Raw genomic sequence first — 18,340 nt, forward strand, 5'->3', positions numbered from 1 at the left:
TTTCAAGTTTCAAAAGTTTGGATTTTAAAACAATCAGCTATAGAAAAGAACAGGGGGTTCACACACTAAACAATAAAAACACTACATCTCTTATTATTACTGTATGCAGACACACACGCACACTTATTTTGTCATATTTCCACGTATACGGAACACTAAACCACGAAACAACGTTCAGGCGTTATTACAGAGATACTGTGGCTTACATTCACATGGTTTCTCTGAATGGGTGAGGAGTGTATGCTTCCTGTGCTCCACAGATGGCGATGGGGGTCAGGTGGGGAACTACAGGCAAATATGGAGGCACATTCCTCTCCTGAGGCAAAGGGGTAAGGGAGGACTTTTCTTTTTTAAGACCTTTTCCTTTTTTTATGACAGACTCTCGCACCTCTTCAGCAAGGAATCCGGGGGCCTGGGGTAGTAGCCGGTGGTGCAGGGCTTGTCAGGAGAAAACCTGGGGAACTTGTAATCCAGAGGGAGATCTAGAAAGAGCAATATCAAACAAGAAAGTCAACTGCAAGTTGAGGAGTACGTGTACAAGCCGCCTGCATGGTATTCTTCTGAAGAGCAATGATTTATTAGTCAGTGGAAAAGCACGCTTTGTTCTAAACAGCTGGTCCAGAGAGTCACCATGGTTTGATCTTTTACCTCTACAGAGAAAAGTCTGCTATACACCGATGGTTTATTTCAGAAAAAGATGCAACACAGTCACTGTGGGGTAGCCGGGGCTAATCCCCCCCCAAACACCCCCGAAATAAACAGGAAAAAAAAGGTACAGAAAAAATCTGAACTGAAACTTCCTGGAAACTGCTGAAAACAGATGGCAACAACAGTAGACAAAGGTGAAAGCAGAGCTACAAGGTTCTGTGAAAGTGGGTCAGTTTCATCCAACTTCAGACACAACAAATGACCCCAGTGTGAAAACAGCCCTAAGCTCCTCATTATATGGGAGACTGGCACCATTTCCCCACATGCTGCTCTGCAGCAGAGGTGGCTGCAGCTCAGTCTAACTCCACATCTGTGTCTGGTTCAGTCGTTGTTTTGACTCGAGTGAGTGTTTCTATGTGTTGAAACAGAAAAATGGAGAGAATGTTTGATGTGGGGATGGATTTTTAACCACTAAAATTGTAACCTCAGATTGTTTTTCCCTGTTTTTAACGTAATGAATCAGATTCTCATGCATGCTCTGTGTACCATATGTGTGTTTTTAAAGGAAAATGCTGACAAACAATTTATTGGGGCCTTGCTGAAGCAAGCACACAAGCAGACAGACAGAGAGAGAAAGAGGGGTGGGGGGGGGGCTATGAAGACCATCATCATTTACCCCCGAACCCCGACATTCAACGGGTACAACAACAAGCGGAGAAAGCAGAATCGCGGGCTGACCTTATATATACAGTCTATGGGGCTGACCAGCGGAGAAATGCACGTCCCGTGTGAACAGCCAGGCGGCTGCGCGCTTGAGAACGGCGCTGCGCTGCCTCGCAGCCTCGCAGCGGCGCTTCCGCGTCCGGTGTTAACCCGGCGTAACTACTGTAACCCGGCGTACAGTAGCGCTGAACACTGCGGAAGTCTTCCACACTGCTGGCTGTGTGGAAGACTTCCGCAGTGTTACAGTAGCACTGAACACTGCGGAAGTCCTCCACACTGCCGGCTGTGTGGCGCTGACACAAATTCCAGCTCACGCACGGGAGAGCGAGCGGTCGCGCCCGAGCAGCTGCTGCAGCCTCCCAGTCCCAACGATCCAGACAAATGCCACATGTGAGTGAATCGCGGGCTGACCAGCGGAGAAATGCTCGTCCCGTGTGAACAGCCAGGCGGCTGCGTGCTTGGGAACGGCGCTGCGCTGCCTCGCAGCCTCGCAGCATCCGGTGTAAACACGGCGTGACGGGGGGGTGGGGGGTGGGCCAAGACCATGTAGGGAGACTTCCAGTTCCTTGTTACGACACAAAACCCAGGAAGCTCAATCGAGTCGCTCAAGCATGACGTTTCTGACTTAGAGAAACTATAACAAAACGCGCGAGTGTTTTTTTCCCAGAGTTTTTGGGTTGGTAGACATGCCAGATACCCACATTAACCTGTAGAAGCACTAACAAAGTGGAATTTGCATGCTATGTCCCCTTTAAAGCAGTGTCACACACGTAGAAGACACAAACTAATATGTCAAGAGAGTTGGTGCTGATAAGAGCCGACGCCGCTGTCGATGTGCTGTAAACAAAATAACGTGATCTCATCATCCTGCCTCTGTCTGCTTAAACCCTCTTTGAGGATTTGTTGTTGTGAACGCATCTGAGCAGTGAATCTCCCACTGCATTGTGCATGTGTGAAAGGCAAACTGCGGAGATCCTCCACAGGACATGTCTGAAAACGGCTAATAAAACCTTACAGAAGCTCATTTCATACAGCCCTCCCCTGCTGAATAGATACATGTAGAGAAAACTGGTTCTCTGTTTATCTGGGGAACAGAAAGTTGTATTTTTCACATATCATCTCATTTAATTTGTATGCAACACACAGCTTTGCCTTCCTGTAAATTCCACTGAAGTTAAAATGCTGTGTTCACTACAGGAGTGCCTTGCTCTTTTTAAAAACTGAATGGATAAACCCCCGTCAAAACAGATAATCTTACTATAGATCATCAGAATATTACTACAAAGGTATGAGCTTATCTAGGATTTTGATCTTGCAGCATTTAACTTGTAGTGTCAAATATGACTGCAACTAGTTCTATTTTATCAGGTTGGAAACACTGCATATGTGTGAAGCTACACACAGCTTTCATGTCATCACATCTTTATTACTACAGATCATTTAAAAAGTCTTAGACAGACAACTGACTGTATCAAACCTATGGAATTAGCATTAAGAGATAGGATCCCCTATTATCTTTAGATTAAGACTTTAAATGTGTTGCTTCCTTTAAGTGCATGATCTGACACATAGCTACACAGCACAACTGTACAGTCCATACAAATTTGAATCTTTTCTAAGACCTGGTGATGCTCACCCCCCTCCCCCCCCAAAAAACTAAATCGCTAAGTGCATAGAGCGGTAAAATGCGAGGCGCTTAGATATGTAAGGGCAGCAAGCCAAAAACTCGACATTTTCATTGCATAAAAATAAGCAGTGCAACTTATAAACGGCACATCATGAACACAGTGACCAAGACTGCTGCACTTAATCTTCCTTGGCTTGGAGAAAGCATTCGACACGGTATCATGATGTGAACATTTTGCCACAGGAGGCCCTTTATTGATTTCTTGAGTGCTGTACTCGCAGCCTATTCCTGAGATCTGTTTTACGTTCCTTAAATGAAGACCATTCCTCAACCATGGTTCCCTCAGGGCCCTGAACCTCTGCCTAGGAGGATCCACTTAGCTGAATTGTCGTCTTCTTTTAGATCACTTCTCAAATCCCTTCATCACATACAGTATTTTACACTGAATTAAGCTCCCTATTATTTTACCTATATTTTTCACCTTGTCATTTCTTACTGCCTTGATTGTTTGAGTTCTGTATTTGAATATAAGTTCGTTCTCTCTGTTTTTATATCCGACTGCTACTTTTCGCTTGACTTTGCTTTAAAAGTGTAAAGCTCTTTCAGATAGTTGATTTTTATCATCATTATTTTGATCTTCTTTTTTTGGGGTTCTTTAATCCCAGTCTCTGAACATTTATTTGCATTTTTTCTCCTTCCACATACCTGCTATGTGCTCAACACTAGGGATGGCCATGGTGCTGTATTTGTGGATGCAGTGGCCGCACCAGGTCAGTTTCTGGCTCTCCTCGTCCCCTCCTCCACTTCTGTCTACGTCGACAAAGTATGAGCCCCACTGGTTGGACATGGCAGAGGGTGACTTCATGCCCTGCTCCTGTTGAGACAATTGACACATGAACCAAACTATTTCACTGTGAGTTCACATTCATTTTCAGGCAAGTGCAGACCTGATAAAAGGAAGTAGGAATTCTACCCTGAGCACAGGGGAATATAGGGAGACTTTAAAGTGGCTTTAACCCACGCAGCTTTGAAGTTGTTTTTTTCTCCCAGAACTGAAGTGAATCATTATTCCTGAGAAATCCCCCACCCGCTTATTCTTAATCAGTCATACAACTTCAATGCGTTTGTAGCCAGATAGAGTTGCAATCGTTGTGACAACAGGATGTGAAGAGAAGGATGTGATACGACACACGGCTTACAGAGGAATTAGTGCTTTGCACAATATCAGCTAAATAATCAGGAAATGTTGCATAATATAGACACTGCAAGAAGATATGAACCTGAAAAGGCCGATATGTTGTTATAGAGATTTGTAACAAATCTACCGACTTATTCCACAAACGTAAGTCTGTCTGTGAAACGCACATCTCACAAACAGTTCATCTAATTGGGTCTGAAGAATGTGTCGATTGCTAAACAGACCTTTGAACAAGTCAGTTGAGTAGATCATTCAATCGTGCATATGAACAATAATGAAGCACATTCAGTTTTATTCGATGAAACACACGGACTATAAAATCTTCACTGCAGATAAACCAGGTAGGATGAACTGTTTTCTAATTTCACTCTGTATCATTGACTGTTTATAAAAAGCTCTGCACACAACGTAAATTATTTTTTTTACAGTATATTGTAGGTCTGTTTGAGGAGGACTCAGGAATAATAATAATGATAATAATAATAATAATAATAACTGTATTTGTAGAGCACTTATCTAAACAAGGTTACAAAGTGCTTCACAAAAACCCATGGCAAAAAGATGGAATGACAAGGATCAATTCTGAAGAAGCTCCAGAGCGTCACCACTGGCCAATCAAACAGCCCATTCCAAACAGGCAGCTTTACAATGGCCCCTGAACAAGTAAAGCTAATGTAGCGTGGGGTCTCTATCCTCAAGTGGAGATGAGGATTGAACTACAGAGGTCTGGTAAAATAATTTCTTCCTAACTCCACATCCCCAGATTTATTAAAATGTTCAAACTCAAGTGACATCACTTTAGGACAATAAGCAGATTTCACATATTTTCATATATTTCTCCACATGGGCTCTATGCACTAGTGCTTCACAACACCTGGAACAGATGTGTCAAACCAGCACTCAGCCTTTAATGTGTCCTCATCTTTGACATAGACATGTGTCAACATGCTTGATATTACATGTCTCTCCATCACACCTGACTGTCAAAATGTGCCCATAATACTTTCTGGGAGCTAATATATACATACACAGAGGTGGGGGAGGGGGTTTTGGTAAGTGGGGAGCGGGCTGCTAAACAGAAACAGCTGCTTCAGTGAACTTACCTCAAACTTTCCCTTTTCCTCCAGCGGCTCCACTTGGGCCTCATTAGACATTGCTGCGTCGCTCTTCGGGGTACCCTCCCCCTCCATTTCCTCCACTATCATCACCGTTTCCCACTTCCCGAAGCTGCTGGCGGGAAACATGTCTGATCTCATGCTATCTCCAAAATAGACTACCTGCAGGACGAAGAAAAAGATGACAGAGAGGACAGCTTGATTATTGACTGCAACACAAATGTTCAAACGCTGTGGTAAGATTGCACAGTGTTCTTCTCTCAGCAGCAGCCGGTAAAATCAGTAAAGCTGGCACAAGACTTATGGGCCCCCCCCAGGGTGAACCAGACACGATGAGACTGCAAAGCTCATTACAACCCCGCTGACCATCACTTCTTCTTTGTCCCCCCACGTCTGGAAAGAAGAGCAAGTTGAGGCAGGTTTCACTGAGATGCATTCCAAACGCAAAAGTCGTTTGAAGCTTCGAATCCCATTTCCACAACCTATTTCTTTCTATTCCTCCAACTAAGAAAGGAAATGGAGTGAGTGGAGTGGAGATGGCTGGAGAAAAGACAGAGACGTCTGCTGACAATCAGAACACTGAAGTGAAAGACCAGAGGCCACTTCACGTTTACTTTTTACTGGCTTTTCACACCAACGACTACAACTGAAAAAGAACAAAAAAGAAAACTGAAATGCAGTTTTCAGGCTGAGAATTATCACATTTACATGGTCAAATAATGAGTTGCCTATTGATGCATCATTGCTGCTACTACTACTACACTGTTGTTTACAACAAGTGCATCCTGATTACGCAGGGCTCTGACGTTCATTAGAGTCATCTAATGACTCTAATGAAAACTTGCTCACTGCAATAATGGTTCCTCATCAACTTCAGTGGAAAAATAGTGGAAAAGGTTCACAGTCCTAGTTCTTTGCACAAATGCAGAGAAAGATGAGCTGGAACTCAGACTGTGACGTGCACATCTACTACAATGGTATGAGTCCACTGTGGCTGAGCAGGGAAACACAACCAGGGAACACAAAGATGGTATTTTTGCTCTAAAGCGACTGTAAAGTGTAACTTTGGTGGATTCCATAGATTTAGCCTGAGATTAGCCTTGGATTAACTGTGGACTTTGCCCCCCCCCCCTCATCTTTTACAGTGAGGCTGCACTATAAAGACATCACTCCACAGCTACTGCAGAGAGGCGGAAGGATTACAGCAAACTGATCATTACAGTCTTTCAATGTGTGTAAGACATGTGAGTGATGGAGTGATGCATGAGGGAATGTTTTAAAAAGAAAAACCCCACAGATGTTACATTAACTACATGTCATCTGAAGTTTCAAGGTGTGCTAACCAATTCTAAAAGCTTTAGGTAATGTGTATACACCATTTGTTTACTTCTGCATATACCCACTGGATTCCATTCATTTCTACACAGCATAAAAATCTGTCAACTGAAAATTGGTTACTTTATGCATTACAGGCTACATCCACACTAATACATTTTTATTTGAAAATATTATTTTTCTCTGTATCAGAAATAATCGCACATCACATGACCTTTCATGTTCACTGGCTGGTTAATAGGAAGCCGTTGTCTACCCTTTAGTCGGTTGTACAGTAAATGTTAACTATGCTTTGCATTCACCGCTGGTCGTCAAGTCATGACTGATAAGAACCCATTAGGAAATCAATAGTGATTGCATGACAGTATCATTGTTTCTAAAATTCTCAATTTCTGCCCGTTCAGAGTAAAACACAACTGAAATGGAGCCAGAATCATTTCATAAAGTCTCCATTCAGGGGCTCAAGAGTCTGAAGTAGTGTGGATACCAGATGTAAACATAGCAACAGTGATGTGTATTAAAACTAAAACATACTAGTGTGAGTGAAGCCACAGAGAAGAATCGATTTTTTAATAATAGCTCTGGACTAAAACACTGAAATTAATGCAGATGTGAATATTCTATTCTAAATGCTACATAACTGCAATAATGTAGACTTACAGTCTTACTAACCAGCAGTCTGTTGGGTAACTGGCTGTGATGTAGAGCTACATTTCAAGATGTTTTAAGAAGTTTTGATGCAATTGCAATTTTAAGGAATAAAAAAAATATTATTTGAGTTGATATATCATGTCTTCAACTAAACATGAGTAAAAGAAAAACTTAAAGCTAGTTAAAATCAAATAATTTAAAATTAGCACGCTCAAAAGTGCAACCAAGTAAAAGTATGATAGTAACCATATCTTTGGTCTCTCCTGCGGCTCAGAGCTCACATTTAGTTTGGATCTGCTGATCTGAGCTTTGTATCTATAGGCACTCTAATCTGTGTGTTAGTCATTAATGGTCTTAATATCTTCTCAAATCTTTAAGATGAAGATTTATGGAAGGTTCATCAGTTAAACCCTTTCAGACACCACATACTGGGATGCCTCATGTTAGAGTGTGTGTGTGTGACATAGACATTAAACTAGATCAAATCTCTCCAAAGGAGTTGGATGGCTTTAAAGATGATGTTCAGCATTCCAGTAGCTGCCTGTAGCTCCCTCCCCCTCACAGAGCTGATGTGTGTCTCAGTCCGACCGTACCACATGTAAACAAACAGTCGGACTAATCGGGGCTGCTGCGGGCCGGCCAGAAGGGGAGGGGGCTGCAGGAATCTCATTTTGTTCCCGGAACTGGCCACAGCTGGCTCCCGAGCCCCCAAAAATCCCTGCACCTCTCATTGCTCAGCGCTGCTGCCGGCGTCATGGGATCACTATAATAAATATTTACAGAGGCCCAGGATTCCAGCACAGAGGCAACATAATCATAAAAGACACTCATTGTGGGTGGATACAGTTACATTAGCCTGAACCACGCTGAGTTCTGCCTGAGTCACAGCATGGTGAGGTGAACCAGGCTGCACCATACAGTTATATCAGCTGGGCAGACCCCTCTCTCTTACTGAACGGATTCAAATAAATTCCGATGGAATATGAATTTCACTGCCATATACATTACCGACAAAAAAACAAAACGATACATATAATCTGCAAACACTTCAAAAAAGGAAAATGTACTAGGTTGAGCACAGTGGAATATATTTAAGTAAAGATCACTCAACCTCTTTCTAAAGTTTTCCAGACTTAATGTTCATTAGTTAATTAAAACAAGCGATGTAACTCGGATTACAGTTTTCTGTGACTCTCGATCACAGAGCTGCAGAAATGCAATGTTTACAAGATGACACTTGGACCAAGAGTAACTGTTGTACAACTTACCTGAGACTTGGACTCACTGAAGGAACACAAACATCTCAGCTTTGACCTTGTGTATATTCACAGAACTTGGAGAATTCTTTGGGTCGATTTTAAAGGACTTGGTATCAGATACACTATATCGGACACTACATGCATTTGAAATCTTGTAATTTAAGAAGACCTTCGACCAGCTCTGCTCACTATTTAAACGTGTTTGAAAGTTGCATTCAGTACTCTCAAACATTAGGACTTCTGCTGCTTCTGATCCCACTAAGAATCAACAGCTGATCCTCAGCTCTTTGCAGCTTTCACCAGCTTTTAGTTTGCTATACTTTGATGAGGAGTTTTATAAGCTCACAGTTTCAAGAATAACATCAAAAACATTTTTCTCCTTTATCACAATCACACGATCATAAGCTAAACAGTAGAAATAAACTAATCACGTTACCAAGTAATGTATCAGAAATGTACGCTCACATATTTTATAAGGCAGTCTAGTATACGTTTGGCAGTAACCACTTAGTGCAGCCTGAGGATGGAGTGTAATGCGGGTCTGTGGACCCCACATCTCTTATCAACTCATCACTCACATATACAGAGCTGCAGGAACATAGGGGTCTTAATCAGCCCTTTGTGCAGCACAGTGTGGCACAGGCAGCGGAGGTGGGGGGGCAATGAGGGCAATGAGGGCAATGAGACCCCATTTGGTCTAAAATGTTCATTCAATGTTCAAAAAACATTCATCTTAAGCCGTGAAAATTCTTTTTAATGCAGCTCAGACAGAATGAGACACATCTCCATACTCATTTTAAGATCATTTCAGTTTAGTTATTTATGTTATTAGTTTAATTTTGTCATAACTTTAATATTGACGTAATGTAGGGGGTTGTCTTCAACTGGTAGACCCAGTGACATGTTTGGGGACTCATTAATCTTACTGTCAGCAAATTAAGCTTTTTTCCCCCCAAAATTCCCCAAGTTAAGTATTGTAGGAAAATATTAGGGAAATTGTTGACCTGTAAAATAAAGCTTTATTGGTCTTCGGCTTGCTAAATTAAAATTTGACTATGATTGTACTGAATTCAAACTCTAGTTCAGAGCGGGAATTGTAATCTCCCCTGAATGCCTCTATTCAAAGCACTTGCATTAAGTCTTTTCAGGTGAAAGTGGAGAAAAGTGCAAACACTCAGAGCGCCTCAGGTCACCGTGGAGGAGTGTTTCCAACTGCTAAAAGTGAAGGTTGATACTGAATTCCACAAGAGCTTTCTCCACGTGGCTGAGGAACAGAGGGGGCATTGAGCAGAAGGGAGGGAGAAAGGGAGGGAGGGAGGGAGGGAGAGAGGGGGAGACGGAGCTGTGGATGTGGATGATGACGAGTATTGTTGGGTGGACTCAGGGGTTAGATGATACAGAGCTGTATGTGCCTGATCTGGGAGGGTTTGTTTTAATAGACATCATTTGTCTTTATATCTTTTAGTCCAGTAAGACACGATAATAGAATATGAGACACCACTGTGACTAGATGTTTCACCTGATACAAACATGACCAAGTTAGTGAGACCAAAGTGAAGTTAAATTCATTGGCAACTTCCTGTCACAAACATAAAATACATTCCTTTTAAACTCAAACTCAAAGAAGGGGATTCAATGTTAATCGGCAGATCAATAATTTATCTCTTCTTTGGTGTATTGTTTAGTTTAGTAAATTGAAAACAAGCTGATAGTATTTTTTGTCCAACCAACATTGTTAAATCCCAAAGATATTCGGTTCAAAGCATTATTTCTAAAGTGGCTTTCTGTCTGCTGATCTTCTCTTTTTCTTTTTCATGTTTTCTTGATGGAGAAAAGATTTGAATCCTTACATGGGAGAAACTACAACTGGATATATCTGCTGAATGAAAAATGACTTGAACGGTTAACTGACATCCAAATGGGTGTCAGAAATTCAATGAATCATTGTCGGAAGAAGAGAATAAGAAGAGAAAACAGAGAATTTGAAAATAAATCACGCTCTGCCTCCTCCCGACTAAATTCTACTGTGGAAACTTCTAGTGATCACTTTTGTCCCGGATCAAATTCATCACTATGAGCGTTTGATTATATAAAGGAATTGTGTAGCTTATTCATGATCCCAGAACCTGAGGGAAAAGTAACACACACACACACACACACTGACTTCGCTGCTCTCTGTGTGTGTCTCTCTCTCTCTCTTGAGTTTCTGCGTCCGAAGGCAGGGAACTGGTGAGGCAATGTACCTTCAAAGCAAAAAGCTCACTGAAAAAATTCTATACAAAAAAGGTTCATTTCATTTGTGGTAAAAGATTTTGTGAGAAGCACAGAAGAAGGCCTACCATCCACCTATCTTTTTTAGAATATTTGAATTCATTTACTTTCTGCCTATGTGACGCAGAAATACGTCGATAACTTTGAGCAGGATTTCTGATCAAGAAGAAACCTGAATTTCGTGTGTGAACTGTCTATAGCTAAATATACTCTGCTGCTTCAACATACAGCAATGTTTGAGATCTGTGGTACAGTAAATTTTCTCCGAACACCCCTTTCTCTGACCAATGTCCAGTGTCCCTGCATTCCAGGACAGCTACAGTAGCTTCTGCTCCTAAAAGAGAGCCATGCGCCAAGTAGCTTGTCCTTAGCCCTGTCCTTTGCTAAAATGTTTTTGTAAATGTATGTAAATGTTAGGTACAACATAACAATTAACATACATAACATACAATTTTTGGTCTTGAAATGGGAATAATTCATTCATGACATCTCAGAACTTAAAGGTTCAGTGTGTAGAATTTAGGGACATCTAGTGGTGAAGCTGCATGTTACAGCTGAATACCCCTCACTTCACCCACCCCTTCCAAACATGAAAGAAAACCTGCAGTAACCTTCAGTTGTCATAAAACTCGAAAGGTGTCTAGTTTGTCTAGTTTGGACAACAATACAAAACATGGCAGCCTCCGTAGAGGGGACCTGCTCCCGATGTAAAGATAAAGTATTTAAATATAAAGGGCCCATTCTAGGGTAAAGAAAACAACAATTCATACGATTTAGATGAAACCCACTAGTGAAAACATCTCTAGGATTATTACATATTCAATTTCTGCCAACAAATTCCTTTCACCTAAATTTTACACACTGAACCTTTAAGAAAAATCCAACCTTGGTTTTTTAGCTTCTTACTTTTTGTCGACCTGAGAGAGTAAAATAGGCTGCATCGTACATAAGAAGCTTGTCTGAGGGGAAATATTTGCCATGTTTCATCAGTAAACACCCAGCATGCTGGCACACAGGAGCCTTGTCGACAGTCATGCCAAGGGCCACGTTCCTCCTCTCCATCACACCAGTGTGAATCTCCCTGAGCGGAGTTATCGTGAAGCTCTCATCTCTTTCAGCCTCTGCCAAAACCAAAGTTGGAGTCAACCTCAAAGCGAGTCGGAGATGTCCTTCAGCCAGACGTCTGGCTGCCTACTCCTGTGATATACGAGGTGGTGGGCCTACCTTTGGCTCTGGTTTCCCCGTCATGGTTTTCAGCAGCTCGTGGAGGTGGGGCCAGTTGCCCTGGGAGTACCAGCCTGGTTTGTCCAGCAAAGGTAGACCCTCTCTCTCCTCCACATCGTTCACTGCAGGAAAGGGAATAAAATCAGACTACATGATTGCAGAAGTTTGTCCAAACAGCCAGCGGCTACATGACCACACAGCCTCCAGTCATTCAGCACCAAAACCTCACCACAGCACTCAGCAGCAGGCTCACAAGGAAGCACAAGAGCAGAAGCACCGTGTGAATCATGTGGACAGTGAACCTGCTTTCAATACCACCACTACAGCTGGTCCTACACTATGAGTTAGGACCCCTTAGGGATCAATAGGTTAAATCTCAGGAGTTGCAACAGGATTAACACAAGAAAAAGGGCAGAGACATTTTTGAAATAAAAAAAAAAATATGCTTATGTCATCTTAAACTAGAGACTACAAACTTATAACAAAGGAGCCTGTGGTGTGGAGTTGAAAATAAGTTAGGCTTTACTAAACACAGTGTTGAACCAAGTGACGCTATTATGGGTAATGTAGTATCCAGCGTTTTTGGAGCTTGACCCCCTCCTAGGGATTAAAAATCAGGATATATTGGCCTCTCCTTTTTCAATTTTCTTTTTTTGTGAGCTGCCTAACTTTATGCACGCGCCATTTGTTTTTCATTTATTTCTGCATATTGGTATTTTGCCTCCATTTTAGACAGGACCAGATTTGTATTTCAAAAGATTAGTTAAATAAAAACCTGACATTCACATCCTTAAATGGGCCAAAAGCCATAATGAAACTAGAACAAAAATTTGAATATAGTTTAATTTAGGCCCACATAAATGAAATAACAATCATTTATCTATAATAACGTATAATAGTGTGTTGAAGCAGGTTAAAGAATGACTTTTAAATGTGGTATGTCCTTGGCTGTCATCTAGGAATCAATAGAGAAGCTTCTCTGAAGTAGGTAATTGCTACTCTGGACAGGCAGTGGTCTTTACGTTGATTGACTGGTATTTAAGACAACAGCAGCAGTAGCAGGATTAAAGAAGCTCCTAATCCTCACAGACAAAACCGTGGTGTTCTTAGGAGTAAAGGGCGGTGCAGGTTCAAACTGAGGTTAAATATGCTACAAATATTGTGACAGGAGAGAGTGAAGGAACAGTGATGAGCACATGCACATGTTGGAGTGTACACGAGCGGTAACAGCTGTGAGGACACTGGACTTTTAGAGGAATGAGTGGTATGTGGTCTGGACTTCAGAGAAGTGGAAACTGCTGCTGAGATGAGCAGCAGCCCTGAAGATGCCCTGTGGCATTTTCACCAAAATAAAAGAATCATAATGTACATCAGCTCCTGCAGTTATGAAATAAATTATGTCATATTATTTTTACATTATGTCTTTTTGGAGGATTATCTTGCACATTTAAAATGTTCTTTATGCTGCATGCTGTGAACTTTTACACATTTTAAACTAGTTTATATTTTGCACATTACTGCACAATAGACGTACACATCAGGGCAGCTGTGGCTGAGTGGTAGAGCGATCGTCCTCCAACCAAAATGTCGGCAGTTCGATCCCCACTCTTCCCCATCTGCATGCCGAAATGTCCTTGGGCAAGATGCTGAACCCCGAATTGCCCCTAATAGAACAACAAAGTGCTGCTAATAGATGCACTGTATGAATGTGTGTGTGTGTGAATGGGTGAACGGCAAACTGTACTGTGAAGCACTTTGAGTGGTCGTCAAGACTAGAAAAGCGCTTTATAAATACAGACCATTTACATCAATTACATATTTTTAGAATATGTTTTCACTTTGTATTGTCAAATAACAGCAAATCACAAAACACGACTTGCTGTTGTGTTTTCCCATTTGTTGTTGTAATTTGCATTGCAGTGTCAATATACTTTTGAAAATGTAAATCTAAACACACTTTGGAGTGGTAGTTAACAACAGGTTTTGGTTCAGACGTGATGGCTCTCTCTTTGTTTTCCTTTATCCTCCTCACATCCAGATGAATACAGAACCACCAATGGCAAACTGAGGGAAGTTTTATGTTATATTGAATTTGGTATATGGTATATATGTTTTATATAATTTAGTCCCCCCCTCCTCGACCCATAGGAAAAGTCAGTGTGCTGGTCCAGTTTTAATACAAAGCCATAATACATTTAAACAGAAACGCTAGATAAGAGAATGGAGAGATGAAGAGACACTGAACATAAAACAGCTTTGCATTTATTCTGATTGACTCATTCAATGTGTCATTCTTGTTTGATGTGACCAGATATCTTACATTAACCACAAAGCTTGTTGAAGCAACAAACAAAAGGTTTTCTTTTAGATTGTTCTGGTTATTGCTGGCTACATTTGTGGCAGAATCAGTGATGCTATAGATATGGTAGCTGTACCGTAACTGCTCTTTGCTGGTCATGGAAAGAAACAGGACAGATGTCTGACCTATACACCACTGGAAAAGAAGGATCGCTTCAGACCAACCATGTCAATTTACTACACACACACACACTCAAACTTACTTTAAGTGACAAATTATAGATCTATAATTTTAGAATATGTGAATATCAGTAAAGTCAGCGGTGTGTGGGAAGCAGGAGTGAAGGATGTGGGTGTTGTAAAGTGAAGGACAAAACCTAAAAATATCCTCAGACAACATAACCAACTCAAGACGTGAGGTGTCTTTGGAGAGCAGCAGAAAGAGAGACTGATCAGACTGTAGCCTCAAACAGAGTGGGTACCTCTGAGGCTCCAGATCAAGTTAATCAGCGACATGCAAAGAAAGGAAAGACACTGATTAGTACCAGATCAAACCAAATCACATAAACATGTTGAGACTAAATGTGCAGACTGTTTTAAGGCTGAGTTTGCTTGAAAATAACTAGTTTGCACAAAGGAACATGAAAAACTTATCTTTATCTTTGTTTTTGTTGTTAAAAGATTTTTCCATGGGAATAATAACCGTCATATAAATGTTTCCATAATCAGGATAGGGGATTAGTGATTCCTGATTTCACCTGCCATGTACAGTAGGATAGAGAGCTGATTACTGGCCTGCTGCATCTGTACAAGTTTTCATACTAGATAGGTCATAACTTTCTCATGCAAACTCGTTCCCAGAATATCTGCAAAACCGGATTCCTCTGGGTAACATGGTTTTTTGAATAAATGTAACCACAATAATAAAGAAGGGGTCTACCCGAGGAAATTTTACCACTTGGGTCTGTCGGAAAACCTCCAAAAGATGATTGCTAAACCACAAACTGTCTCCCCCCACAACAAAGGAGCAGCTCAACTCAGAGCTCCCTCCGGATGTCCAATCTCCTTACCCTGTCTCTGAGGGTGGGCCCCGCATAGGGGAGGGTTGAAGCATAGACTGACCGGTAACTCAAACGCTTTACCTTCCAGCTCAACCCCCTTGTCATCATAACAGTGCAGCAAATGCCCACAGTATTGTTGGCATTCCAAATTTCTAATTGCAACTGCTAAATGACTAAAGTCCCAGTTCTAACACCACTTTAATCCTTGAGTTAAATGTTTTATGAAAAGCACAGTTTGATTCCTGATGCCCCCCACATGAAGTTGATCCGTACGTTAATTTGCTATAGGTACAGTTCTTGTTCAAGATAGCTTGGGGCTCTGGTCGGTCCCAGCATGCACTGATCACAAGGCTGGGAACACCATGACATGTTAGCACAGCTTTAGATAAGTTCACCTCTGTATTTTACCTGTGTTTAAGTGCTTTAAAAAGCCCACAAAAGCAGACAGATAATATAAACTAAACATTGAAAGGCCCCAGAAAATGAGTCATTTAATGTGACAAGTGGAACTTTTCTTGAATATATTTCGAGCAGATAATCAGCAGTACACACTTAATACATCAGCAATCCTCAATTCTTCCAGATAAACTGTATTTGCCAATAAATGAAACAAAAAATACTTCCAGCTCAAAAAAGGAGTGGCCTGTCTGTGCAGCAGCCGGGGGAACAGATACTGGTGCTTTTTTTTTCTGCCAACGTGGCAAAACTCAGGAAGAGCAAGAGAAGGAGAGAGAGGAGGATATTTCAGTGCGTAGATCATCCTGTCTTCTCACATAATGCATCCCCTGTGTTATTGCTGGCAGGAAGACAATCCAGATGAGTGGAACATTCCAGCTGGCTGCACACACCTTTAACATGAGCATCCAGGAACAGACGCCTGGGCTAATGAGAAGGGAGACAGTCCACCAAGGTAAATGGAGTTACGTGGACCGCTGAGGGTGATCTAAGCTGATGAGATGCTGACAGATGATCTTTTCTCACTAACACCATCGGCTGCTGGAAATCTTCATATTGAATATAGAATTACATCTGGTCTGATGTCTGATTCTGTATGATGTTTTAAAATAATACAAGGGATGTTGCATATGTCTAAAAAGCCCTGCTCCCTCAAAATGTCAGTTCACCCAAATTTTAAAAAAGTGGTTGTTTGTTGTACATATGACAAGCAGGTCGTGCTGATTTAGAGAGATTTCTTTCTCCTCCTCAGTACAATGGAATGAATTCTGTGCTACTCAAAGCTCTAATAAATGGCATTGGGATACACATACCAATATCAATCTCTTAACTGTGTGTTTTTGTAGGTCAGGGGTGGGGAATCTCTGGCCCACAAGATAATTTGATCTGACAGTTCATGAGTATAATGAAGATAAATGGACAATTTTTTTGGTAGACATTAAATACGAGCCTAGTTTTCAGGGAGGAGTTCGCAGTTAAGAAGAAGGTCAATCTCGGCATCAATCCAGTTGGAGATATGCAGCCAAACTAGATGAGTTGCAAAGACAAACACCCTTAGATAAAGTTAAGGGGTTGGTGTGTGCCCAACATACAGCTTTCACAGCACCACATTCTGACAGAGATAATGCTACACAGGCAGGTTTTGTGGTGAGCGAGCTAATAGCTAAGAAGCTGAAGCCTCACTACCATGGAGAATAAGTGAAGGAGCCTTGTTGCTGCTGTGGAGCTGCTAGAACCAGACAAAGTAAAACTCATTGTGTGCAAACACTGTGTATTTTCCTAACGTGCACTTTAAGTCTGCTGTAACATCTGAATATGCGGTTGAGTTTGCAAAGCAGGTATAAGATGAGATGTTTCAGGGCACGAAAGGAAACAAATTAAACAGAACATATTTGTTAAGATGTTTAATGTGGAACAAGCTGACGTGTTATGCAATGTCCCTTATGAAACCATTGAACTTCAAAACAACAAAACTCAACTCTGCAGTAGATACAACAACCTCTCTCTGCTCTAGTTCTATATACGAGTGTATGTATGTCCTGAGAAAACATGCACTTAAGTTTGCATCTCTGTTTGGGGACATTAAAGTAGAAGACTGACCGACACAAACCTGGAGACCCAGCTGCCAGTATCATCATCATCCTCATCATTATCACCACCATCAGATGTAAGATGACTCACCAAACAGAAGAAGTTCAGAGTGAAGTATGTATTAAATAATTTAGAATGGTGTGGTACAATAACACCAAAGCTGGCAATTATGTAGTTGACACTGACTGTCTAACTGGAAAATTTACTCTCAGGGATTTTTAAAAATCTATTTAGAAGGACTGGAATTGTCAGTGTTAGTTGATGATACTATATTTATGGTTATATGGTAAATTCATGGCTCCAGCTCCTCATGTTTGTCTTGGTATAATATGACTATAAAGAGAATATTTTATGTGATGGGCTTTATTTGGTTTATTTGATGATGTGTTAAAGCACTCACTCAGGGTCCTGAAGGGCCTCTGCTCGGGCACCAAGGAGAAGAAACCGGGCTTCAGTGCATTTGTGATGATGACATCAAACAGCTCCTCGTAGTCCTTCCTGTTGACAGCCAGAGAAAAAACATTAACCTCTGTGACATGCGCCTGGCCGCTGCATGAAGGACAATGCCTGGACAACATCCAAGACACTGAGTTACATAAGCACTAATAGCTCAGTGAAGCCAACTAGTCTGTACAGATGTGATGAAAAGCTTGGTGCAATAAACAGTGTAAACATAGGGCACTGTGAAAGGAATACTTAGACTGATAAAGTCAACACTTTGAGAGGGCAGTATACACTCCCACAGGGAGTTACAATGAGCATTTAAGGAGCTGGATGGTGCCTCCAAGGAAACCATGGTATATAAGATATAAGAACCTCTGTACGTTCTTCCATATAAGGTGTCTTATGAAACAGGAAGGACTGGGAATGTATAAACACGTAAA

General features: G+C 41.4%; 1 protein-coding gene across 1 annotated transcript in view; it reads right to left on the reverse strand.

Moving 5' to 3' along the window:
* Positions 1-354: 354 nt before the first annotated feature.
* nt5dc1 (5'-nucleotidase domain containing 1) overlaps positions 355-18,340 on the reverse strand; it is a 54,833-nt gene continuing 36,847 nt past the window's right edge. The window contains exons 8-12 of the mRNA XM_034579249.1: positions 17,857-17,954; positions 12,052-12,173; positions 5,300-5,473; positions 3,704-3,872; positions 355-482 (exon numbers count right to left, since the gene is read on the reverse strand). Of these exons, the coding sequence (XP_034435140.1) occupies positions 370-482; positions 3,704-3,872; positions 5,300-5,473; positions 12,052-12,173; positions 17,857-17,954 (676 nt within the window). The 3' untranslated portion in view covers positions 355-369. The remainder of the gene's footprint in view (positions 483-3,703; positions 3,873-5,299; positions 5,474-12,051; positions 12,174-17,856; positions 17,955-18,340) is intronic.

The sequence above is a fragment of the Hippoglossus hippoglossus genome, chromosome 24, assembly GCF_009819705.1.
Source record: "Hippoglossus hippoglossus isolate fHipHip1 chromosome 24, fHipHip1.pri, whole genome shotgun sequence".
Classification (NCBI taxonomy): domain Eukaryota; kingdom Metazoa; phylum Chordata; class Actinopteri; order Pleuronectiformes; family Pleuronectidae; genus Hippoglossus; species Hippoglossus hippoglossus.